At 38.2% G+C, this 26,965-nt stretch overlaps 1 protein-coding gene across 1 annotated transcript in view; it reads right to left on the bottom strand.

Moving 5' to 3' along the window:
• Positions 1-659: 659 nt before the first annotated feature.
• Positions 660-26,965, bottom strand: part of pof1b (POF1B actin binding protein) — a 41,819-nt gene continuing 15,513 nt past the window's right edge. The window contains exons 3-13 of the mRNA XM_075487345.1: positions 21,988-22,256; positions 16,898-16,931; positions 15,386-15,466; positions 13,844-13,936; positions 12,761-12,874; positions 11,111-11,263; positions 10,821-10,940; positions 8,853-8,987; positions 8,107-8,177; positions 6,406-6,520; positions 660-3,859 (exon numbers count right to left, since the gene is read on the bottom strand). Coding sequence (XP_075343460.1) covers positions 3,851-3,859; positions 6,406-6,520; positions 8,107-8,177; positions 8,853-8,987; positions 10,821-10,940; positions 11,111-11,263; positions 12,761-12,874; positions 13,844-13,936; positions 15,386-15,466; positions 16,898-16,931; positions 21,988-22,256 — 1,194 coding nt within the window. The 3' untranslated portion in view covers positions 660-3,850. The remainder of the gene's footprint in view (positions 3,860-6,405; positions 6,521-8,106; positions 8,178-8,852; positions 8,988-10,820; positions 10,941-11,110; positions 11,264-12,760; positions 12,875-13,843; positions 13,937-15,385; positions 15,467-16,897; positions 16,932-21,987; positions 22,257-26,965) is intronic.

Genomic DNA, 26,965 nt, shown 5'->3' with positions numbered 1-26,965 from the left:
TGGATTTATTCATTTTTTGGAACTATTAAATTGAAATTGTTCTTCATTTTTTGAATACCTTTGTTCTTAATTAAGCTTGGTCCCTCACAATGAGTTTTCAGCATTTTTTTTTTTTATCTTTTTGAGAAGAATGAGCTGAAGAATATTCTGGACAGTATTTGTCAAGACAATTTGTTTCAGATTGTTACACAAATTAATATATTATGCATATTTTTCTACTCTTACTTATGACTATGAAAAATTTCCCTTTAAGGTGCATTTTGAACATATATTAATATTGAGATTTGCCAACAGTGATGTTGATGATCAGGAAGACATTTTGTTCACCTAGCAGGCCCAGCAACGTTGCTACCCTAGCATTAGTTTGGTAACATAGAAAGCACAATAAAGCACTTGAAGCCCATAATGTTCAAATCTTTTACAAGCTTCTGATAGATATGTGGCTCTGTGTCCACTGAGTAGCTCCTCTTTTGGTAAGTTAAAGCCTTGGCAGCACAATTAACCCCGTGTGAGACTTTGTTCTAGCTAAATGAGCTGTAAACTGTAGCAGCCGCCTCTTTAGTGGCTACCTGAATCTGTTGCACAAAATTAAATTGCTTCTTTGTGAATTTAAGTGATTAAATTCAGCGAAAACTCATCCTGATGCAATGGCAAGAGTGAACATTTTTTTTTAATGCTTTACTGAAACAGACACACAAAAACCTCCAAATACACTTCCAAAACTATTTCAGAACATCCCTAAAACAACTTGAACCTGTTTTTACTTTGCAGATCAGCAACGTCCACAAACTCAGCCCCATACTATCACACATGCTACATTTTAATGCGTGTTGATTAACAGCTAGACATTCTCTCTGCTGTCCAAATCAAAGATCGCACCGTTAAATATTTCCAAAACCTATTTAAAATTCTGATTTGATAGAATACAAGACATTTAGTTTTTTCTTGAACAGATGGTGAAGTTTCAGCCTATTAAGATATGATGTAACGCATCCTTACTTACTGAAAAAGAAAAGGTAAGGTCAATATTTGACAATAAAAGAAGAAAGTTTAACTTCTCAAATTGCTTTCAATTCATGTTACCAGAGTTTTTAATGCTGAGAAAAAGGTTTTATTTGACAGTTTTTTAAAAAAGCTTTGGGTATTCCTGTGGAACCAACCCTAAACATTTGGTTTAATTGCTATTGCAGATTAATGCATATCGTTACAATATAGTAATTCATTATGTGTACAATCTGGATGAGAGCAGTTTACAAAGACAAACCTGAAATAAGTTTGAGAAACATTCTAGTTTGAAAACAGTGAGTGAAAGCCTTGCTGACTCTAACTTTTGCTGCAAAATCAACTAGATGTTTTTGAGCTCTGACAAATAAGTCAGCAATTTCCATGGTTATGTTTTCTGTCAGGTGAAAATCAGCTGTTGAAGCGGGGTACAGCACCATTTAGACTGCCAACCAGTGGACATAAAGCCTTCAACATGCTTACTTAAATTAAAAGACTCAATAGGAGAAAATCGTATAATAAACCAAACATTTTTGCTTTAAAAATGTTCTTCCACCATCATAAATTTCCATGAAATTACGCCCCAGTTCCATACGTCCATGCGTTCACCCCTTAACACGACATCACAACACTACCGGGTGGTGTTGTAATATTATATAAGGTTGTACTGACCCATGGGAATCAGTAGAAGCTTACATTTCTCTCATGGATGTGCCACATCACACAGCCCTGACCCATAATCCACCAACCACATACAAACACATAAAAGCTTCCTGTGAACCCATGCACCTGTGACTCCTTTACAAAATCAACTCCCACTAAGAACAAAACAACAGCACAGAAAAGTAGCCGTTAGAATATTTTTTAAATGTTGGGCTGCTTTACAGTCACACTGGAGAAACATTCATTGATTGTTCCCATCATGCCAATATACAGAAATATTTACATACATTTGGCAATCTTAGCAAAGCATCCACTTCCTCATCCCCCGGGCAAGCGTGGCAGTGGTGGTTTCAAGTATTTCATGCTCTCACGGTACCAGGTTTGGATTAATTAGCATAACTGACAATTGGAATCTGAGACTTTGTTCTTTTGGTTTGACTTTTTGGCTCCACAGTGGGGCATTTGTCTTTCCTTACAGGATTTCTGAATTCGTGAACCTTCAGTTAAACAGCAAAATAAACTAACAAGAATAAAGAAAAGAAATTGACAGTTTTCCATCCATCCATTTTCTATATCCACTTAATCAAATTCAGGGTTTGCGGGGTGGCTGAAGCGTATCCCAGCAGCCATTGGGCGAAAAGCAGCGTCCACCCTGTATGGGTTGCCAGTTTATAGATTCTAAACAAATATATATAGTTAGGGCTGCATGACAAGTATTTCAGATTTACGGAAGAGTATTAGGGCCAGGCATAAGAAAAAATATTTACATTTTGCCTGTCGAGAATAAAGTCAACTCCTCTCAGTCCATCATGTAATTACTTTATTCTCGACATGTCGACTTTATTCTCGACAGGCAAAATATTATTATTTTTTCTTATGCCTGGCCCTAATGCTCTTACTTACAGATTTAACCTATTGTTGGTTGGTGTTTAAGATAAGATGTATTGATTTGAACAGTTTTACAGATTTTTTATACAGCCGTGCACAAAAAAGCTCTTTATATTTGAGAACTGAATTCTTTAGTCAAAGGTCGTAAGGGTGATGTGGTGGTTAGCACTGTCACCTCAGAGCAAGAGGGTTCCTGGTTGGAATCCAGTCAACCAGTCCGCCTCTCGCCCAATCGTGGATGAAGCAGGTATAGAAAATGGATGAATTATCACTTAAGTGTCCTTCCATCTCTAAATTCTGTGTTCCTAATTCAATGATGTTCAACTTGAGTGATATTAATTTAACTGTTCCCTTTACAGAGCTCATCATTTTCAATGTTGAGGTAGACTGCATGAATTAAACTAGGGTCTTTCTACTGTTTTGCCAACCTCACTTGCAAACATGAAGAATATGTTCAAATCTATAACATATACATAATATATAGTTTGTACAATAATTACTACAAGTAGGCATGAAACTTCCTTGCGCTATATGCAGAGTGTAGCACTACTCTTAATGATTGTTTGTATGTATGTTTGTACTCGTTTCACATAACCTGGAACCAAATTTCCCCTTGATTAGAAGCCATTTTCATCCTCATTTTGGGTAATCGCACTTTGGAATAAAAGGGAAGACAACATCAATGTGGAGCTAAAGACTTACTGTAACTTATGAGCTGACCCTCTAAAATGAATCAATGCTGCAACATAGCACAACACAATCTCCTGTGATACTGACAAATGTTTGTTTTGTGCTTTGGTTCTATTGCAGTTGTCCATAACATGATACAATAATGAATTATAATAATAATAAATGAAATTATTTTAAGGGGTTAGGGTTAGAAGTTAAAAGATCCAATATTTTAAGGAGATTTTCCTCTTCAGAAACAAATATTGGTAAGTATCACAGTTGATTGTTTTGCATTATATCAGAGAATCACCTGCTATGTGATCCCATACGGAGCAAAAACAGTTCCCATCCCTGCTGCATACAGTGTAGCCTTCAACTGGTCACCGACGGTTTTTATAATATTATCCCAACTTATACCCAGATCCCAGTTGTCATGACTTTATTTCTAATAGTTCAAATAAAAAAATATTTTCATTTAATAAAAATAAACTTAACTGGCTGCAGTTAAGTCTCAACATAATTTGGTTTTAGACTGTTGGATTAATAACCACCACCAACCCTAGGGGAGGGGGAGGAGCATGCAGGGGGGAGGGGGAGTGGCATCAGGGCATCAGGGTCTTCTTGTCGTTCACTTGTCCTGTCAGAGAGAAGCAGTGTGTCTTTAAGGGCTTGTAATGATTTCCTGTTATGGAATAAAACACATGCACAGTTGTTACCACTTTGCACCGCTTTCTCTGAGAGAAAATACAAGAATGAGTGTGGACGAAAAACATAGTTTCTATTTCTCACCATGGACAGAATGTAGTCCCAATTTTAAAGGGATGTGTTGTTGCTATCAAACTTTAACCCCATAACGCCTGAATTTATATAGCTGTATATAAAAAAATGTTTTGTGTGTGTTTTAGCCTTTAAGTAGATGGTAAATAATGCTGAGATTATTAATTTCACTTTTGCACAAAAAATAAATAGAAATTTGGGTATGTTGCAAATTTGCAACACCAGGCATAATGCTCAATAATAAGATAACAACAACACAGTAATATAACAGGGAAAAAACAATGTTTTTTTATTCACCCTTTTGTTTTTTACATATTTATTTATATAAAGGTTCTTAGGTCCGTAGTGAATATGGACTAACCAGCATTGGGGGAATAAAGATGCTATCTCAGCTGGTTGATTGAAAACGGTTTGTAGCGTATATGCAACAATAGGCGTTAAGGGGTTAATATTTTGTATGAAACAGTAAAATGTCTCAACTTTATTTAAATTGGAGTTTAATATGCAATATAGTGTAAATTCAATAAATTTAAACTAGTTTGGTTTTCTTTAATTTGGGATTACATTAAAAAAAAATTAACTGAGATTCTTGTCGAAGTTTAGTTTTAATCAGACTGACGCGACACATCCAGATTTCTTATCGGGCACTTTTGTATTCTCCAAGTTATAATTACAAAATGGATGTTGGCTAAGTGAAATTTGGAATCACACTGATTTAACTCTGATAACTCTGAATAAAGGTGTCATTTGTGTGTATTTTTGTGTTATTTTAAATGTGATTTCGTCAATAATTTCATTTTCAAGACTTTAGTACAAACAAGTAGTAAAAAAAAAAAATTCAAAGGTACATGAAGTCTGTAACAGTTTCAGTATGGCGGCAACAACTGAAAAACTAGACCAAACAAGAACACTTCTGACAAGGAGATGCAAACTATTTTCATTCATTTTGGCAAAAACAAGATCCAAATCACATCTGCTGTGTCACTTTAGATCTTAAAGTATTATACTCATAACAGAGACAACTTATAGATTTGACTCAAGGATGTGGAGAAGGTACCATGTGTGTTGAAATAGCTTCTGAAGAATTATGACAGGGAAAATTAAATGGTGTGCAGGAGTGGATTGTTACCACAAGGTGGCACCAAAGGCCAGTCAGAAAGCTGTGATCATCAATCTAGGAAATTTACACTGATGATACAATTATTTTTACATTTAGATTTACTGTATTTAAAGATTTTTTATGGAACAAGAGTTGTTGATTAATTTATTATATATTATTTTCTTATTATATTATATTATATTATTTCTTATTATATTCTTATTATATTATTCTTATTTTATTATTATATTTTCAGTTGATATTTTAAAAAAGTCACGTTTGTGATGGGCGTCTTGTCCAAGGTGTACCCCGCCTTTTATAACAGCTGGGATAGGCTTGCCCTGAATACCATGAACTGTTAAGCAGGAATAGAAAATGGACGGATGGGTGGACAGATGGAAGACAAGTAACCCATTTATTATAAAGTGCGGACATACAAATGTAATCCTTCCCTTACACAGATTGTTTAAAGAAAGTTGCCTAAAAAATTTTATGGAAAGGTCTTATTTGCATGTCCATTAGTTTCTCTAGAGAAGCTATTTATGTGTATCTATACTGTCCAGCAGAATCACCTGCAAATGAATATAAACTATTCTTTTTTGTGGCTGCTCTTGATGAAAAGAAAAATGTTCTTGATATAAACGGGGGACAGTCTGGAGTTTAACTTCACAATTTCCTCTCATTTCTGTCATGAAATCCATTTGAATGTGGATCTAAAAGAAATAAATCTATAATAATACAAACCATTCCTACAAGATAGATTTTCATGTCACTGTACGGTAAGATACCTTTCACCATACAACCACCTCACATCTTCATTTTTCAGGCACAATATCTGATGTGTTTAGCCAAAAATGTGTGAATGAGATTAGCTTTATTGGGTATTCGGCTGAGGGAGTTTTGGGGGCATGTACAGAACACCTTGGCCCAATTGAGTCTAATTGAGTGTATCCACGCAGGATTAAATGCTACATACTAAATTAGCTAGGTCTGTTAGTTCGTACTGTTGAGAAACTCGATTACAGACGTTTTTTGTTAGCTAAACATGTTTACGTGCTTTTTAAAAGTAGTGTTTTAATTTGTCGTAATTAGTTTCTTTTTAAGTGTCATATGAATGAGCTTAATGACTTAGAAATGCAAACTTCTCACATACAACTTCAGTGCAGAATATCTGCAGAATATTGAAGAGCCCCAAACTAAATCCTGGTTTCTGCTGGTTTCTTACTCTGCCATATGTTGAACAATTTTATTATTATTTTTTATTTGGTCATCACCTTCAAATTCTCCATCTCCTCTCCTGTTTATACCTGTTTGATTATTTCTCCTGTTCTCTCGATGACGATGGTTTTAGCTTCTTTGACGGGCGAGGTGGCCTGGTAGTCGTCACTGAGCAGACCCAGGATGGGGTATTGGTTCCTGTACCTGCAAACACACAAAGACACGTGTTGAGTGTTACATTTTGGTCTTTTTGTGAAACAATTGTAAGTTATTCATGATATCCATTTATATTTGCTTTACTTCCACTTCAACTTCATCTTTATTGTCCCCTGGGGGAAATTTGTTGTGCAGTCATTTTACTGTGGGAGGTTTCACGGCTGAATTGGACCAGCCTGGTGGCCAATCTTCATTAATTGCACATTGCACCAGTAAGAGCAGAGTGTGAAGGTTCAGTTAGCAGGGTAAGAGCAGAGTGTGAAGGTTCAGTTAGCAGGGTGAGAGCATAGTGTGAAGGTTCAGTTAGCAGGGTGAGAGCAGAGTGTGAAGGTTCAGTTAGCAGGTAAGAGCAGAGTGTGAAGGTTCAGTTAGCAGGGTAAGAGCACAGTTTAGCTCAAAATACTGCAATGCACACAACATTATGGGTGACATACCAGAGTTCAAAAGAGGACAAATTGTTGGTGCACGTCTTGCTGGCGCATCTGTGACCAAGACAGCAAGTCTTTGTGATGTATCAAGAGCCACGGTATCCATGGTAACGTCAGAATACCACCCAGACTGTTGCATGCCCAGAGTGAAGCACGGGGGGGGGATCAGTGATGGTTTGGGCTGCCATATCATGGCGTTCCCTCGGCCCAATACTTGTGCTAGATGGGCGCGTCACTGCCAAGGACTACCGAACCATTCTGGAGGACTGTGTGCATCCGATGGTTCAAACATTGTATCCTGAAGGCGGTGCCGTGTATCAGGATGACAATGCACCGATACACACAGCCAGACTGGTGAAAGATTGGTTTGATGAACATGAAAGTGAAGTTGAACATCTCCCACGGCCTGCACAGTCACCAGATCTAAATATTATTGAGCCACTTTGGGGTGTTTTGGAGAAGCGAGTCAGGAAACGTTTTCCTCCACCAGCATCACGTAGTGACCTGGCCACTATCCTGCAAGAAGAACGGCTTAAAGTCCCTCTGACCACTGCGCAGGACTTTTATATGTGATTACCAAGACGAACTGACGCTGTATTGGAGGGCAAAAACCAGCACAAAAACCTGCTCATCCTGAATGTCTCACTATGATTACAACAACAAACTACAAATACAACATGAAGAAAGTGTTGTGTTGTTTCTTTTTCTGTGGGATGTTTTATATGTAGAAATGCATATTTGCAAAAGGGGACTTTAGTATGTTGTGGTAAAAGTGGCTCTAACCTTGATTTTGCTGCCAATGTGGCTCTGGTGAAAAAAATTGTGAGTATCAGTGCTGTTGAAAGTACCATGTAAAACAGGCAGTGTATAAATCTGCCTATCAAAAATGCAGTACAAGGGTAAAGCGTCTAATAATGAGGAATCTCGTTAGCTGTTTTCACCCTCACCCAACCTTTGCAGCCTGAAGGACACAGCCAGTCTGACTAATTAGCAGAGATTGAAAGAGGCACTACCAACTTTGTCCTCTAACTCCGAGAGTTACCGGCAACTTTCAAAGCTGAGAACTTAACAGGTCATGATGAACACTCCTGGTTTCAGCATCTATATCTCTGTAGTGATGCATGACAGTCAGACATGGAGCGGTACCTCTTTGTGATGATGGTCTTGGTGACGTTTTTGGAGGTGTCGTTCCTCTCCTGTATCATCCTTCTGATCTCCTGAGGACAACATGAGCTCAAAGTTCAGGTAAATAACATTACATTTAGGCAAGATTATTGTTTGTCTCATCTTATGCTTTTCACTTTTTGGCATTTAAGAATATTGGCCTCTTCTTTCTAATGTTTCTATTAAGTACTTTGCAGTAAAAAGCCTCCTCTTTTCACGTCAACAATTTTACACTTTTTGTATCCTTAAAAAAATACTTCTTTGCGAATTCACTCTAAACATGCAACGTTTAGATGAGAAACTCACAGGTATGTGACGGCAGCACCCTGAGGTCGCAAACATTTCTCAGAGTACAGCATAATGCAGATTGTGCATGGTGCTAGATAAATAACCGAGTCAGATTTTGTTGGGAAAAAGTTCATGCTGAAAATAAACACAAGATGTTTCTTTGGAGCTCAATGTTGATTTTAAATACGTCACTGTTTTCAGGATGCATTTACAATTTAAGAAAAATCTTGCAAAGGTTTTTTTTTTCTCAACACTGCTTAGTTCCAGGCTATAATTTGGTTAAAAACAATAAAGGATTGAATTCTGAGCAATTCTAAATTCTGTCTGAACATGTGTCCTTTTTGAGCCGAAAAGATCAAACTAAAGATGACACTCTAAGGACAGATGATTCTTTGTGTTTAAACACTACAGTGCATTAAGATGATATAGATGCTGCAGACCTCCTCCTGTCGGGTGATGGTGGTCTGCCGTTGCTCCAACATAGTGAGCAGCTCAGAGATCTTCAGCTGGAGACTCTTCTCTGAGGACGACGACTTTGTGGTGCTGACCTCCGTCTGGATTGTAGTTATCTGGGACTGAAGGCAGTTCAGCAAAAGAAGAAGGACAAACAAACAAGCAAAAAGAGAAACATTAAACTATGTCAGTTACAGATTAACAACATGTTCCTCAAGAAGCTTTCTTTTTTTTTAAGCAGATTCAGATTGAATATAAATCTAACTGACCGGTGTTGTGGGCAGAATCCCTTTTTAGAGATTCTTTTTGTAACTCTACACAAAAGTTAAAGGGGTGAACAGAATGATGACGATCTACATGTTCCAATCACTTCCATGGCCACAGGTGTATAAAGTCAAGCACCTATTGTACGCATGCAGACTGCTTCTACAAACATTTGTGAAAGAATGAGTCACTATTCTAGCGTGGTAACGTGATAGGATGCCGCCTGTGCAACAAGTCCAGACGTGACATTTTCTCGCTACTAAATATTCCACAGTCAACTGTCAGCGGTGTTATAGCAAAGTGGAAGCGATTGGGAACGACAGCAACTCAGCCACGTAAAAGGAAAAGGACAGAGCGGGTCGGCGGATGCTGAGGCGCATAGTGCGCAGAGGTCGCCAACTTTCTGCAGAGTCGATCGCTACAGACCTCCAAAGTTCATGTGGCCCAAGTGAAATGCAAAGTGTCGGATGCAGAGGTGTAAAGAACGCCGCCACTGGACTCCAGAGCAGTGGAGACGCCTTCTCTGGAGTGACGAATCACGCTTCTCCATCTGGAAATCTGATGGAGGAGTCTGGGTGTGCCAAGTGTAAAGTTTGGTGGAGGGGGGATTATGGTGGGGGGTTGTTTTTCAGGAGCTGGGCTTGGCCCCTTAGTTCCAGTGAAAGGAACTCTGAATGCTTCAGCATACCAAGAGATTTTTCTTGAGGCTTCTTGAGTTATACCTCTTTTAACTGCCCTTGCGCTTGCGTTAATCTGTCTCTCAATTCTGTCGAACATACTTGTCCCGGATTTTCCGCCACAGCTTCAAACAGCCCGGGACCGGCATGTCGAGGTTGCCGGAGATCTCGGCCCACGAATTGGCACTCATCTGAACGTCCTTGTATTCCGCCAAGGACGGGTTGTAAAGATGTTCGTACCTGCGGACCTCTTCGGCAAGTCTCTCTTCGAGTGGATTCATGCTTCTTCTTCTTCTTCTTCGCTTTCTACCTTGGCGTTTGAAAACAGCGGTCTTTTATTAGGGGATAAAACACGCCGCCGGATGTGATGTACACAGTGGCTTGCGCTCGCGTCTTGCGTGAAGTTTAGAAAATTGAGGTGACACACGCAAGCACGCAACGGGGGGCTTGCAACCGCGCAAGGGCTTGCGTCACCAACCATAAATTGGGCTTTACTCCCAACTTTGTGGAAACAGTTTGGGGATGGTCCCTTGCTGTTCGAACATGACTGCGCACCAGTGCACAAAGCAAGGTCCATAAAGACATGGATGAGCCAGTTTGGTGTGGAAGAACCTGACTGGCCTGCACAGAGTTCTGACCTCAACCTGATAGAACACCTTTGGGATGAATTAGAGCAGAGACAGGCCTTCTCGTCAGCGTCTGACCTGAAATGTGCTTCTGGAAGAATGGTCAAAAAGTCCCGTAAACACTCCTAAACCTTGTGGAAAGCTTGACCAGAAAAGTTGAAGCTGTTATAACTGTGACGGGTGTGTTGATGTCATATTAAACCCTCTGGATTAAGAATGGGATTTTACTTAAGTTCAATGTGTGTAAAGGCAGATGAGCGAATACTATTGGCAATATAGTGTACTATGCAGGGATAGAAATGTCTTTTCAAAGACCCAGTGACCCGTTTATGCTTTATGCCATTTTATCCCTCTGTCTTTACATGCCGGCTCTGTTGGTGAGTCTTACCCTCAGCCTCTGTATCTCCTGGTCTTTTTCTTGTTTCATGGAATTGAGCTGCTCATTGTACTGCCGTGACAACTCCTCCGTTTTTATCTGCAGGGTGGCGCTGCTGCTTTGGCCAGACAGCTAAAGGACAGACGGACAAACAACAAGTCGATTCAGTACAACATTTCCCTAACCCAGTTTGGTTGATGTGTTTTATGAAGATAAAATTCTTGTTATTAATTGGTCTTCCAGCAATTGTCAGACCGCTATTTCCACAAGGCTATATTTTTGGAAGATGAGACTTTATGTACCTTCTGTCGAAGCATCTCGTTCTCCTTTTCCATCGCTCTCATCCTTCCCTCCAACTCCTTGACCTTGAACTCGCGCTTCGAGTCGGTGTTTCGGCCACTCATCAGCTGACTCTCCAGGGAACGCTGAGTGGTGGTGGATTCCTTCAGAGACAACTGCCCCCCCACACACACACACACACACACACACACACACACACACACACAGCTGTTCTCTTAACTAATGACATTTATGATGAGTTATGGCAACTTTCATCATGGCCATTTAAAAATGATAATACACAAAGTAATAATCTGATTTTAAGAACAAAAAATGAATGAAATCGTCACGAAACAAACTTGTGATTACTTAATTTTGAAAGTTTGGATTAATCACACCATGATAAAGAAGCAAGCCACCTGACATAAAAGGCAAGCAGACAAAGACTACTGTCCAGAGAGCGATGAAGAAGAAGAAAGTGAGGGAATCAGTGGTTGTAGTAGGGATGGGAATCGAGAACCGGTTCTTGTTGAGAACTGGTTCCCAGTGTTTCAATTCCTTGGAATCGTTTGGCGATTTTGCAAACGATTCCCTTATCGATTCCAGTGGGCGCGAATGACGTCACCACGCAACGTTGCGTGGTGAGTCCAGCGCAGCCAGCAGCCAACAGTAAACATGGCGCCCAAGCGGTACAAACGCTCGAAAGTTTGGTTACACATCCCTAAAAAAGACGACAACAGGGCAACTTGCAAAGTGAATATTTCACCAAAGGGAGGAAATACTACCAACATGCAATAACTATGAATGAATGTCGCGTTTTCGATCTGCTCCCGACTAACGTTGGTGAATCTGAACCCAGCAACGTTAGCAACGTTAGCATGTCCTCGGCTAACACTGCAGGTAACTAACTAACAAACACTGCCTATCATGTTAGCGCCATTTGCCTCATTGTAAAACCTGCTGTTAGTAACGGTTAAGGTTAAATGAATGCCTTCTCAGGCATTACATTTAGATGAAATCATGAGAGACAGAGCCTGACTGGCTCAGAGCCAGAGGCTGGTGGTACTACCCCCAGTTCACCTCTACCTCCAGCTTCTCCTTTCACCAGAGCAGGAAGAGTTCAATTACCCAGGCCAGGATAGACCGATGTGGACCTCACCGTTGTTGGGTTTGTGAGGTCATGACTCGTGTTACTTCTAAACTAAACAAAGTTGATGCTAATCGACCGGTTTGTTGTCCTTTTTCTCCAAATGAGAATCGATAAGGGAACCGACAAAGAACCGAATCGTTAAGCAGAATCGAAAATGGAATTGGAATCGTAAAAATCGTATCAATTCCCATCCTTAGGTTGTAGATACTGTTTTCTTATTGTAGTTTATATTTAACTTGTTGTCAGATGCTGTTGTGTACAGTGTTACCATAAATTTAGTGGAGATGATAAACCAAAAGTATGTAAACTACTCCAAAACTTACATGTCATACACATCCGTGTTGGGAGAGGCAACACACATGTATAATTTTATCATATACATGTAAAACAGATGTGTCCATTTAGGTTCATTTTGTTCAACTGAACGTGCAGCAGACACTGGAGCTGACTGTGGCTGCAAGGCATCATGGTCAATTTAAATAATTTACACAAAAATGTGCACACACACTCTCACACTTAGTACCTGGAGCTGTCTGTTGTTTTCCCTGACGGCCTCCAGGAGGCAGTCGTACTGTTTAGCCTGGTCTGCTTTGAAACTCAGATCTCTCTCCAGAGTCTCCTTCTCACCCTCCAGACGCTGTGAACACAGACACACACACACACACACACACGCACACACACACACACACACACACACACATAATGTTGTTACTAATGTAGCCTCCTAAAATCTCTGTCACGTTTTTATCTTTGTCTTTGGATTAGTTGTGAAACTCTTTTTAAAGCCATTGTGTTGCAGGGTTAGGAAGTTATTTGCTCTTGTGTGTATGTTTATCTGCTTTTGTTGGATAAAGAAACAGCACACACGTTACTATCTGTGCTGTTGTGTGCGTTTGAAATGCTAATCATTTGTGTTCAGGAATTCAAAATAGTAAAAGTGACGCCAGCGCACCTCTTTGACGCCTCTTTAAAAAGCTGTGATTATCTGGCCTGAGGCCTGAACGCGTTAAAGTAACTCACACACCTGTAGAAAAGCTCATATATTGTGCATGACATCCAGGTTAAAAACATTTCTGTTCTCATGTGTCTATGCATGAAATCTGCACGCTATCTTTTAACTAATGTGGACTGTTGCTTGTTTTTAAATTCATTTAAATGATTTTATTTGTTTCTCTTTATATTCTTTTATGTATTTTAATGCTTCTTCCACTCCCTGCTGCGATGCTTTTATTTTATGTAAAGCACTTTGAATTGTTTGTACATGAAATGTGCTATATAAATAAATTTGATTTGATGACAGCTATGAGGACATACTGTTCTCATTCATGCTGCAAGAAATGTCTATTTTTTTTTTTTTTTATGGAACATGGGTGTCCTGATGCTCCCACACATACTTATTTGTTGTATCTATTTAGCTTTGATAAAACAACAAAGGAAACATGGTTCAGTTAGTTTTGCCTAGAGATAACATTTTGTTGTGATAAATAAAAGTGAAACCTCTCAACCAGCAGACTACAATGTTCAGATCTTGCGAGGCATCTAAACTCTGTCACCGTGCGTTAGCCACACGGCTCTGTTTGTGTTGGCGGGTGGTGACAGTCCTTACCCGCAGGTCGTCAGTCATCTGCAGCAGCTCCTCCCTCAGACTGCTGAAGGTGGACAGCAGCAGCCTCATGCTCTTATCCGCAGTGAGACGAGTCTGACACACAAAACACACACAGACAGGCGAATTAACAACACACAGGGTCCCCTGCCCTGCTCTGACATGCAGCCACATACACCCATAGAAGAATATCTATATGTTTCAGTTTGAAATAAACAGAATTTAGCTTTTTTTTGCTGAATTTCTGTATGAGTCACCAACAGATTTATAATCAGAGATAATAATAGATCATGAGGTATAAACACACAAAATTACGAGTGTCCAAAAAAATGCTTTAACAAACTGTAAAAGGTTTGTTCAGGTTTGTGTAATAAATGGATACTGTTCATTATTAGACATAATTACACCTCTGCCATCCTGTAAAACTAGTACTCTGCATTTACAGAAGTTACAATTATTCACAGAGATATTATAAAAGCTTTAAAATGTTATATTTGTTTAGATCCAAATATTAATAATGCATTCATAATATGTAATAAGCCAGGGAAGAGTGGTGAAAACTTTGAGAACTACACCGTTTGAAGTTCTGCACATCAGTACTGACACCTCTTCTGCTTCAAATAAGGATTTGATTATTTGTCCATTTCAGATTAGTATGAGTATTTACCTTAAAGGCAAGACACTACAGGTGAATAGGGTAATATTTTAAAATAATAGATATCACCATGAAACTTCCTCAGTTGATTACGTATACAAGTATGAAAGAAAATCTATTACAAGTTTTAGAAATGTGTATGTTTAATTATGCAAATTAGGCATTATCTCATTAAATATGCGCACATTTGCATATATTTCCAGAAGATAGATCTGAACATGTGATAAAGCCAGGTGCAAAATTCTTTTTTCATTTTGTTTACACACAAAATAAAACGAAAATTACAGAGGGATTTCAGGATATCTGCTTTCATTTCCTAGGAAATCAAAATATACTGTCCATAGCCTAAAAAACATCAATTTTCGCCATATGTTTTTATTATAATGTCACATAAATCAGGCCAGGAATGATTTATCAACAAATCCTTCCGTAAATATCTACAGAATACTGCTAAGTGTATAACTGGAAAGTTTGGTGTTAGTAGGTGCTCCATAGGCTGAGATATTGATACTGGAGAAATACAAAAAACTGATTTTGAGAAAACAGCATTTAAAGATTTAAATAGGGGAATTCATTTTGGTAAATCCGGGCGAAACGTATCGCCGCGATTAAACAAAATATGATGAAATAAACATTTTAATTTATGTTTTGAAATGACACATTGACTGGCCCAAAATCTAAAAATTGACCACTGCATGAAAAATCCCTGTTTTTGCCCGCCGTGTCTCGCCTTAAGTAGGGAAACTTATCTGGGTCTTAAAGTGAACCAAGAGATTGACCACAAACTACAAGTGCTGCCCAAAACAGTAGAAAATAAATGGATGGATTCAAAAAATAATATTCCGGTGGCTAGGTAAATGTGGTGTGATCCATTGTGTTTTGTATCTCACCTGCAGTAGATAGCGTATTTGTTGTTTGGTCAGTTCAGTGGCTCCTTTGGGAATCAAAGCCTCCACCTCCTCTTTCTCCACCTGAACACGCACACAAATATAAAACAAGTGACAAATTAAGGGTAAAAAAATATATATTATTTTAACATCTATTCCCAATGTGTTTTCTTAACAATAAACAAACAGCCCCTATTCCAAAAACAGATGGGACACTTTGTAAAATGTAAAAAAAAAAGGGAACATTAACAACTGCTAATTCCACAAACCAATATTTTATTCATAATAAAGCATAAAAAACTAAATAATAGATGCAGAATGTGGCTTAGCATTGTCTTGCTAAAATAAGCAAGGCCTTCCCTGAAAAAAAAACTGTTTGGACAGGAGTATATGTTGCTCTAGAACCTGTATATGCTTTCATATATTATATGAAAAAAATTATCTGTGTATTAACTAAAATAGAAGTCTTCACCACAGGGAATGTGGCTGTCCCTGTGGTGGGCTGCCTGGGTTCCACGATCTGTGGGGTCAGCTGGTTTCCCAAGGCTTAGGGTCCCTTTCTGCCTCCTTCTGGAGGTGGGCACGGCGGCAGCCCTCTGCACCTATTATTAAACACAATTAATCTAAAACCTATGCCATATATTTTGGATGCTCACACACTCACTCATTTGCTCACTATACAGTTACTGTGTGGTCATGTGGTTTAAACATCAGTGTCCACAGTTATGTTTTCATATACTTGCTGCTGGTATTGTTGTTGCTAATGGTTCTCTGCCCACAGATTTTTTCCCCCACAGATGTTTTCTGTTAAGTATCTCTACAGATGTAGCATCTGGCTATCTGCTTTTGCTTTTGCTTGTACATTTGCTTTTGTTGTTTTCTATCTTTTACAACTTTGTCTTATTTCTCTTCTTTTCACTCTTGCCCTTTCTTTGTTTCCCCGGTCAGGTTCGGCGTTGATATGTAATTGTAGTATTTTGTATATAGCGAATGTTTATGTTTATTCACTATTTTTAATTTAATTTAATTTAATTTAATTTAATTTAATTTATTTTAATTTAATTTAATTTAATTTAATTTAATTTAATTTAATTTAATTTAATTTAATTTAATTTAATTTTATTTGCTTGCTTTTACTTTAATTGTTTTCATATCTTTTACTGTATGGTGCTGCAACAAAACAATTTCCCAAATTGGGATGAATAAAGTATTTATCTATCTATCTATCTATCTATAAACAAATACATTTTTAAATATATTCTTAAGCATTAAGGCGAGCTTTATATCCAGATTTATTTTTATTTTTTTAATGAAATAGTAAAGATTTTCTCATTTGAAATGTTCTTCATGTTTTATTGTGAACTGTGGATTAACACAGTGTACAAACTTTTTTGGAACTGGGGTTGTATCTGAAATCTGTTTCATTTTAAGGCGTTGTTTTATTTTGTCCGCAGATCACGTGTCTGTTGAGTTCAGTTTAAGCATGTTTCTTACATGTGTACATTTGTTTCTCACCTTGTAGTCATTGCTGGGATCCAGTAGGTGTTTCCTGTAACACAGCGAGAGGAAAAGACAAACAATGAGGGAGGTAGCATGACTGGAGTGACCTGAGAAGGGTGTGTGTGTGTGTGTGTGTGTTTGTGTGGGCAATCCCTGTAGGCATGGGGACCAAATTGTGGTGTGCGTATTGTGTGTAAACGCAGAGATGAAAGGAAAGTGTTTATCTTAACACTCTGGAGTCTAGAGAACCCGCCGGCAGGATTTTTGACACTTCTCCAAAAACACATCTGTAACTCTGTGAGTTTTTGTCATTCAAACATATAAGTGACACCATTAAAAACCTGGAAACTTCTACTTTTCATATATACATATATATATATATATATATATATATATATATATATATATATATATCTATCTATATATATATATAGATAGATATATATATATATATATCTATATATATAAATTATATAGCTGGCCCTTGTTAAAGAGAGTGAAAAGAAATCTTTGGATTTTCTGTACTCTCTGACTGCAGCAGCCTCCTAGGCCACACCTATCGCTATTCACATGTTAAGTTCAGCCAGCATAAACAAAGCCAGACAGACAATTATCACATGGAGAGTGACAGGGGGGTGGGGGCAGTCAGGGGTGTTACACACCCATCTAATTAGTACAGAGCCGGCCCAAGGCATATGCCAACTATGCGGTCGCTTAGGGCCCCCACGCCACCAGGGGGCCCCGAGAGCAATTTTGAATTTAATTTTGATTTCAACTTTATTTTTCTGTAAGATAATGTGAATGTCATTTGATTCTATTTTATATTTGTATTTTGAACATTTTGCACACCATTGCACATCTGAAAGAAATTAAACTATTTAACGTGTTTACTATAAATGCAGTCTCCAGCCTGCTGATGTTACTTTCAAATAGTTAAATTAATGAGCCATACTTATACATCACTCTTTATGTAGAAGTTAATTAAACCATATTTATGAGTTTGCTGACACCTGTATAGTGTAAGATGATTACAAATAATGCTAATGATTGTGGGTCCGTTACACACATAACAGTGGAGCCTGTGGAATAATGAGGCATCTGGAGCTGAGGTGATGGTAGGGGGGGCCCAAATGAAATTCTGCTTAAGGCCCCATAAAGGCTTGGGCCGGCCCTGAATTAGTATTCAACTAACAGTGACACTGCCTTGAGTTACAATGACTTTTTTACAGTTTGTGTGGAAACAACAAAACATTTCTGACTGCACTTTTTACTTTTATGCAGCCAACACTTTTGTTTACAAGGTTCAACCTTCAAAAGTCTTGGCTAGATATATTTATTGTGTGTTTTCTTGCACTGTTTGAAGACCTCTAAAACCTGTTTTTTGTACAGTTGTGTTTAACCTCAATTCAAATAAAACTTGTTTGTATTACATTCACTTTACTCTCATATTATTTTTATGTTAGGCTTTTCAGAATACAACCATATGTATCACTTTTGCAGAGATGTTTACAGTTAGTTGAAAATACTTTAAAATGTCAAGGTGGTGACAACTGCCTCAAAGTCTCTGAAAGGCCTCACACTCCAGAGGGGTAAGACAACTTAGCCTTTTTCTCACAGTTTGAGATTAAGGAGACTTAACAGACTCTCACTGACAGAAAGTGTTGAGCGTGGATGTCTATGTCTTCTCTAAATGTTATCATTACAATGTGCAGACAAAAACATGTTCCTCTTTCACAAAGGGACTTATTTGGATACAAATATTTAGGCTTCACAAGAAATTTTTTTTCAAAAGTGGAGACGTATTGTTTTAGCTACAGTATCTAAAGATACTGCAGATAAATTAATCCTTGATTAAATAATTGTTTCCCATATAACTGCACAGGCACAGTGGGTCACTAGGTCAACACTGAGCATACTTATCAAAATGGTTATGTGCAATAATTTATCTACCACAGTGCAATAACTTAATTAAATTTAGTTCCACTAAATACCTGGTCAATTATCCACGGTTTACTACTATATTTTCTAAGAGTGTATATTTTGTTATCTAATTTTTGTATTTTTGTATTTTTTCTTTATTTATTTTTACCCTCTGTGTGCCGACTCTTTCCTATTGTATCGTATAAGCTGCTGGAGACTGAATTTCCCGGAGCGAGTCGTCCCAAAGGGATCAATAAAGTTGAGTCTAAGTCTATGGCTGTGTTCAAAACTGCATACTTCCCCTACTACTCATACTAACTTTAACTTTTTTTAAGTTCCCGGATGCATACTAGATTCTCTGAAATGTTGGGTATGCATCATGAGGTTACTACTCATACTCAAACTACCCAAGATGCAACGTAACGTGACGTCGCCGATCGTCATTTCCTGTCAAAACGGCAGTTTCAAGCTAGCTACAACGAGGGTAGGTTCACTTCCTGTTTTCAAAACAAAAGCACCAATTGTATGGTAATGGCTTTCCCTATGATAAAAGGCAACGGGTATTTTATTTTGTGAAAATAACCGGAAGTGTGTTACTCACTGCGGCTAGCTTTAGTAGCGCCGAATTCGTGGGAACAAAATTGTAAACAGCCGGTATTTTGTCAGGTTTTCAACACGTTGGGGATCTAAACGACTACTTTCTCACCTGAAAATGTTTCAAATGTTGCTAAAGTTTATAAAGTTTAAGCGAAATCAGCTTCAGGCTGGCTGATTTCGGCTCGGGCAGGAGCGAAATGCATTGTGGGTAAACGCTGATCGATGAGTATGCCGTATGCAAGTGTGTAGTATGTAGTATGCAATTTCGAACACAGCTTATGTCTAATTAACATAAAAACACTTTTTAAAAAGGCTGTGGTTTTCTTCTCAGGAGTTTTTCAGTCTGTGGCACACAGCCCCACATTTACAGGCGTCTAATGGAAGTTAGCATTACAAATATATTGTTTTTTTGTTCAAATAATGAAACGTGTGACATAATACTTGCCTTTACAATATTTAATCTAAATCTGAAGTTGTTTTTTGTCTTGTCCTTTGCACACACTGTATGTCATTTACAGATTTTTTTTAACCACATTGCCTTGCCAAGACAGTGAGTCTTATCACTTGTGAGTATGTCACAGTCTCATGTCAGTGAGGTGAACATTTGTGAAAGAATTGTGATCTTAAGGTTTCTCTCTCTCACACGCATTTTACAGTAAAATGACAGCACATGAATCAGCTAGGTGGGAACTTGTTAGACCACAACCTTCCCCTCCTAAACTTCTCACTCTCATTGGCTAGCTGAGATCTTCTAACTCACAGCTTAAGTCAACACCCATTGTCTCACCCAGTTTTTCTTGTCACTACTTGCCTCATTTTCAGGTAATACCTCAAAAATCATGGCAACCAAAACCAAAGAACTGTGCTCCAGAGTTTTAAAGTATTTTTATTATGAATATAATATATGAAGCGATCCTGTTTTTAACCCTCCTGTTGTCTTGCAGGTCAAAAGTGAGCCACTACCATGTTTAGCTGTAGAAAAAATACCTTAAACTATCTTTTTCCAACTTGAAATGTTATGACTTTTCCTAAAGGGACCCCATCATTAGAAAAAGTCAGACTTTATTTTTGTTTATGTTTCCATGTGGGCTGTACACCACTAGGGTACAAAGATTGTCTTATGGGTCATTTTTGACCCGTGAATTATAAAAACATTTAAACAGCAGAAAAAAGTTCACTGTGTTTTTTTCCCTTTCAATATAATTAATTCAGAAGTAATTACTTCACATTTATATAATAGCAATAATAAACCTTTATTTTGTAAAAGAAAACTGAGAAAACAAGTAAACTGTTGGTCCAACTGACAGTTGGTTTGTGGTAAAAAAAAAAAAAAGTGTAATCCTGAAAACTGGTGATTGTCTTTTTGTATTGTATAACAAAAAATACATGATAAAATATGTATTGAATTGAGTTGAATAGATAAATAACAGGTGGTTTCATCATAAAAAATAGATTTTGGATTTAAAATTCAATTAAGTTGCTTTATTTTGGGGCTTTGGTAGGACAAAGGGGAGTAAACACAATGTTAAGACCGCACAAAGGGTTAAAGGACCTTAAAATGAAGTTGAGCTCCTACAAAAACAAATGTGAAATCCTTTCCACGTCTATCTTTGCGTTTCTAAAGGCTCGAAAACTTTTTGTGTTGTTGTTTTTCTTTTTTAAACCACATTATCATTAAACAGAGCATTAAATCTCCCCCATATAACTGACCAGTGGACCTCCATGACAGCGCCTGCTAAGTCTGCAGGACGAGACTTTCCCTAAGAACATCAGTGTTGGGAAATCAATGACTTATAAGGGAGTGAAACCAATCGAAACTCACTTCTTACCTGTCTGAACAAGCCACAGATTAAACTAATCCAAGCCGCCAAACCTATCATCTAACTCTATCATGACATCCAGTGCTGTATTCTCCGAGTCTACTTCTTTATATGCAAAGACCATAAAACTGCCCTGTTAATGTTACTTAATGTAATTAACCTGAAATGGGAACTTTGTAGCTGTGATGAACAAGCTGTTTCTTGGCAGATACGTGCTACATTATTTAGTGAGCCTGAGTCAAAACATGGTTAGATATGCAACTGTTAAATATTCTATCAACATTTTAACCTTAGATTCAGATATGACTTTGAATACAAAAATTATTTTAATGTCAATTTGATTAAAAAACTTTTTTTTTTGCAGCATTATGAGTTAATGATAAACTTGAGGAAGGGAATGATTCCTACTGAGAACTAGCAGATTCTATTTGTATATGTAGAACATTTATAGAACATATTTGTGATTTAGAAAGTATTATGTTTGGAATCTTTGATTTCCTTCTTTTTTTTAGTATTTTATGTGACTGAGTGTGATTTGCGTTGACTGCCTTGTGACCAAAATTGCCCCTTGACATTAACAAAAAAGGATCCAATCCAGTCCTATTCTGGACCAAGAAACAGTCCCTTTTTGTAATGTAGAAATTAAAGAAATGAAGAAAAGGTGACCTCTTACAGCAGAGTTCAGTTAACTCATGCCATGCTATTAAAATAATAGGAAAAATATTACACAAATAGTTCTGTTTCTTAGAAAATTGAACATGCACTTACTGTCCGCGGACCCTGGACACGTGGTCGGAGATGCAGGAGTGGATGTCACAGTTTTTCCTGTAGACGTCGGCCAGCAGCTCGCCGAAGTAACGCGTGTCCAGCTTAGTCGGCTCTGGTGCTTCCCTTAGCTCGGTCCTCACCTCCATCCTGGAGACCTTCTCCATCACTGGTGATTGCTTTTGCTGTATGATGTTGACTATTTCCACCTCTTCAACCTCCACTCTTTCAACCTCCTCTTCCTCTTCCTCTTCCTCTTCCTCCACTTCTTCCTGGAAAAATCCAAAAAAGAAATTTTAAAAACTGTTTGTTCATGAAACAAAAAACTATTCAAGGAAATTTCGCAGAAGAGGAGAGAAATCTGTGTAGTAAGGTGGTTTAAATGCCTGAAAGATTATATTTTTTGTTCATTTTAGTCCCAGCAGAAGTCAAAAATAGGCTCAGGTTGTGTATGTACTCTGACACACACACACACACTAACTTGTGTTTTACCCCTTCTACCTCCCTCATCTCACCCTACAATGACAAAAAGTGGATTTTAGATATTCGAAATGACATTTTAGTTTACTTTCTTCTAGAGTCCCACTTATCTGGATGTTGTCTCAAATTTTTGTCAGTTGTTGCCTCAACAGCCCACTAATGCAGAACAGACCTGTGGTGTGTGTCTGATTAAAACTGCCAACAAACTATCAGATCTTTGTGTGGGATTTCATGCTGCCAAAAGCAAATGGTTAACAGTCAATTAAAGTAGATATCTCATACACAATGAGTCACACTGACAGTTGGTTTGTGGTAATAAAAAAAAAAAAAAAGTGTAACCCTGAAAACTGGTGATTGTCTTTTTGTATTGTGTAACAAAAAATTCATGATAAAAAATGTATTGAATTGAGTTGAATAGATAAATAACAGGTGGTTTCATCATGCAAAATAGATTTTGGATTTAAAATTCAATTAAGTTGCTTTATTTCCGGGCTTTGGTAGGGCGGGACTACCCAGGCTCCGCCCTCGCAGTGACGCAACACCTTCGGCTCTGCTGCACTTACTCAGGCAAACTGCTCATTCAGGTGGATTCGAGTTCCCGAAAAAATGGGAACTCCACCCACTTTGTCGGGAAGCAATCAACTTTGAGCAGCGCCAACGGCCCAGGGTAGAGGCGTGTTCAAGGTAGTGACGTGGTTGAACTGCCACTCAACCCATGGATTATACACGGAAGCGCTTCATTCAATATCAACATGGAGCAGCGTCAAGCTTTTGACACTGCTGTAGATGCTGTAATGAAAGTGTTCGACGGGAGATTCTCGTTAAAAATCGAGCAAAGAACAGCCCTTGAATCATTTCTGGACAGGAAAGACGTTTTCGCCTTGCTCCCTACTGGCTTTGGTAAGAGTTTAATCTACCAGTTAGCCCCGCTGGTAGCTAAATCATACGTCAGAGGAAAGAGTGGTGTGATTGGCTTAAGCTTAGGCACAGCCTTTTCTGGCCACAACCAGTAGCAACCCGAGGGAGGCGGGTTGACCAGGCCATTTCGAATCGTATTCGTTATGGTCTTGGTCAGACAAGAATCTCGAAGAGATTTGAAAGTCTATGTTAATCAGGCTAGACCCAAAGGACAAGGGGAGTAAACACAATGTTAAGACCGCACAAAGGGTTAAAAAGTGTGACCACAGGACGAGCAGCATGCAGATGGGATGCCTGAGAACATGGAGGTGGGTGTGTGCAGAGGGGTGTGATTACACTAACATACCAGTCATTCTCCGAGATAATGGGAGAGTAGCAATGAGAGACAGGTACGAACCAGTCTGGGGACAAAACAACTTCAGGGTGAGCAGCTTGTCACCAGAACTACTGATAGATGTCGGTCTTACTGACGGTGTCATGCTGGTTTGAACAATTATCCCAGCTTCAAGAAGTTTTCAAAGCATCAAAAATAAAAGTCAGAAGTGCAAATTTTGTGGTAACTCCCATTGTGCAGTTTACGTCACATGATTCTGAACTAAATGTCATCACCACTGTCAGCTTCTTTCATTGCTCAGTTCTCACTGGGTTGAAATTGACACTTTTTGTATTTATTACTGAATAGTCTACGTAAAATATTTTACACTTATCAAGTTGATCATTTCTTTGCTCCATGCATGTTATGTTCAGTATTTAAATTCTCCACTAGTTTTCATTATCTTGCAACCAAATCTTAGTTTGTTAACGTAGTTCTTCCATATTTAAGACTTGTGCAGGTTGTGCACAACAAATATATTCTACACGGAATGACAAGAATCAACCTTAAACTGATGGAAATGCTAAATATGCTGCCATATTTTCAATTTTCTTGTGTTCTAACAATGCAAATTGAGACAATTAAGACATTAAGACAACTTAGGTTGGTTACAGTTTGTCCCACAGGACCAAATACTGAATGACAAAGAAACTGAAGATAGCAAAGATGAATGTCCGACTGTTTATCAAAAACAAATTACCCAAACCAAAGTTATTCTTGGCTGATTTCACCAGTTTAAATGATACAAAAGCTATTCAGCGTTGAGGCTGAACTGTGTTTAGCTGGGAACGGGAGAACATGCAAACTCCACACAGAAAGGCCCCAGCCAGGAGTAAAACCCTACACTGGAAAAAATCTAAATCTTACCAAGTATATTTGTCTCATTGAGTATCTCATTACACTTAATATAAGACACAACTGCCTAACAAGTGCCATTTCAGCCAGATATAGGGACTTGTTTTAATGCAATACATCTGGAATATCTTGTTAAGTGAAAAAGTCTTTAAAACAAATTGTTTTGAGTCACATTTCACATGAAACAAGCTTTTTTTTCCATTTGAAGAGGTTTTTAAGCTAATTTCAAGATCAGTTTTGAGATTTTTTTGCTGATTTCAAGCAAAAACGTTTCGTATTTGTTGTTTTTTTACCTATTTTTAGAGGGGCATTTTTTCCAGTGTACAGCTATACTTTCAAATGTTTGGAGACAACTACAAGGAAAGCTCTCCTGATTCCATCCAACATCCCACAAGTGCAGAAAAATTATTGTCAAATTATTGTAAAATATTGTGTAATGTACCGCAGTATCGATTAAAATTGCTCAGCCCTAGTCTGCAGGGTGCATGTTTGTCTATTTGAAGCTGACAGACGTACAAAACAGTGAGTGTACAGAAAGAATAGAGTCAAGTTTGATTCCTGCTTTGTTGTCATTTTGAATCTATACTGTTTCAGGGTTTCAGTGCAGCTGTGTCAGGTTTCTTTGTAACTCCAAACAAAAACAAAAAAAGACTGTGTTCCACTTGAGTTCTATGGGGTTGTGCATGGCACAAGTTAAAGCTTTACTGATAAAACAGGAATTAAGTTTAATAAGCAAAAGGAGATTATTTCCATCCTAACAAGTCATTTTTATTCAACTCTTAGAAACATTTGAAGAATAGTTTAGTGTGTCTCCGCAAAAGGTAACCAGAGAAATATCAGTGATATCATGAAACTTCCTCAGAAGATTACTTCCATTCAGACAAGAGATGGAGGAAATATTCTGATCTTAGATGCATGAAGATGTGGAAGTTATGTGGAAGCAGTACAAGATGACTGAGCAAGAACTCAAACCTGCATCCTCTGCATTGAAAGCCGGCATATTTAATCACTCTGGCCTCTACAAAGTTTAACTAAAATGTTTTGGAAACATGAGAAATATTAGAAACCACATGTTTCCAGCTGCAAAGCAATTAAAAACAGCCACTGTGCACTTTATCACAGATGGTGGGTAGATATCTTCTAATGTAAGATTAATGAATGAATGATTACATTGCTTATTGCGCATATAAAGAGGATATTGGCTAAATCTCTGCTATTTTTTGTTACTAATTCAGAATATGATGACTAACTTAATTTATAATAAGAATGCTTCCACAGGCATCTTTTTCCTGATGTTTTTTTTTTATTTTCAATGCAGGGAGATTTGCTGGTAAATGTAACTTTCCAGCTAACTGGCCACGTAGCTCTTACTTGTTTTTATGGATAAAAGTTATTGGAAGTAAGAACATTATGGATTGTTACGGCTCGTTTGCTTTAAAAGTGCCAAGTAATCCCACTGTGAGGAAAACAAATGAAGTATAGAAAAAAAAAGGTGCACCAAGACTAGGGATGGGAATTGATAAGATTTTTACGATTCCAATTCCATTTTCGATTCTGCTTAACGATTCGGTTCTTTGTCGGTTCCCTTATCGATTCTCATTTGGAGAAAAAGGACAACAAACCGGTCGATTAGCATCAACTTTGTTTAGTTTAGAAGTAACACGAGTCATGGCCTCACAAACCCAACAACGGTGAGGTCCACATTGGTCTATCCTGGCCTGGGTAATTTAACTCTTCCTGCTCTGGTGAAAGAAGAAGCTGGAGGTAGAGGTGAACTGGGGGTAGTACCACCAGCCTCTGGCTCTGAGCCAGTCAGGCTCTGCCTCTCATGATTTCATCTAAATGTAATGCCTGAGAAGGCATTCATTTAACCTTAACCGTTACTAACAGCAGCTTTTACAATAAGGCAAATGGTGCTAACATGATAGGCAGTGTTTGTTAGTTAGTTACCTGCAGTGTTAGCCGAGGACATGCTAACATTGCTAACATTGCTAACGTTGCTGGGTTCAGATTCACCAACGTTAATCATTCATTCATAGTTATTGCATGTTGGTAGTATTTCCTCCCTTTGGTGAAATATTCACTTTGCAAGTTGACCTGTTGTCGTCTTTTTTAGGGATGTGTAACCAAACTTTCGAGCGTTTGTACCGCTTGGGCGCCATGTTTACTGTTGGCTGCTGGCTGCGCTGGACTCGCCACGCAACGTTGCATGGTGACGTCATTCACGCCCACTGGAATCGATAAGGGAATCGTTTGCAAAATTGCCAAACAATTCCAAGGAATTGAAACACTGGGAACCGGTTCTCAACAAGAACCGGTTTTCCATTCCCATCCCTACCTGAGACAATCATATTT

Source organism: Odontesthes bonariensis, chromosome 16 (genome assembly GCF_027942865.1).
Source record: "Odontesthes bonariensis isolate fOdoBon6 chromosome 16, fOdoBon6.hap1, whole genome shotgun sequence".
Taxonomy (NCBI): Eukaryota; Metazoa; Chordata; class Actinopteri; order Atheriniformes; family Atherinopsidae; genus Odontesthes; species Odontesthes bonariensis.
Note: the sequence above shows the minus strand (reverse complement) of the source record. Positions and strands in the feature narration are given on the sequence as shown.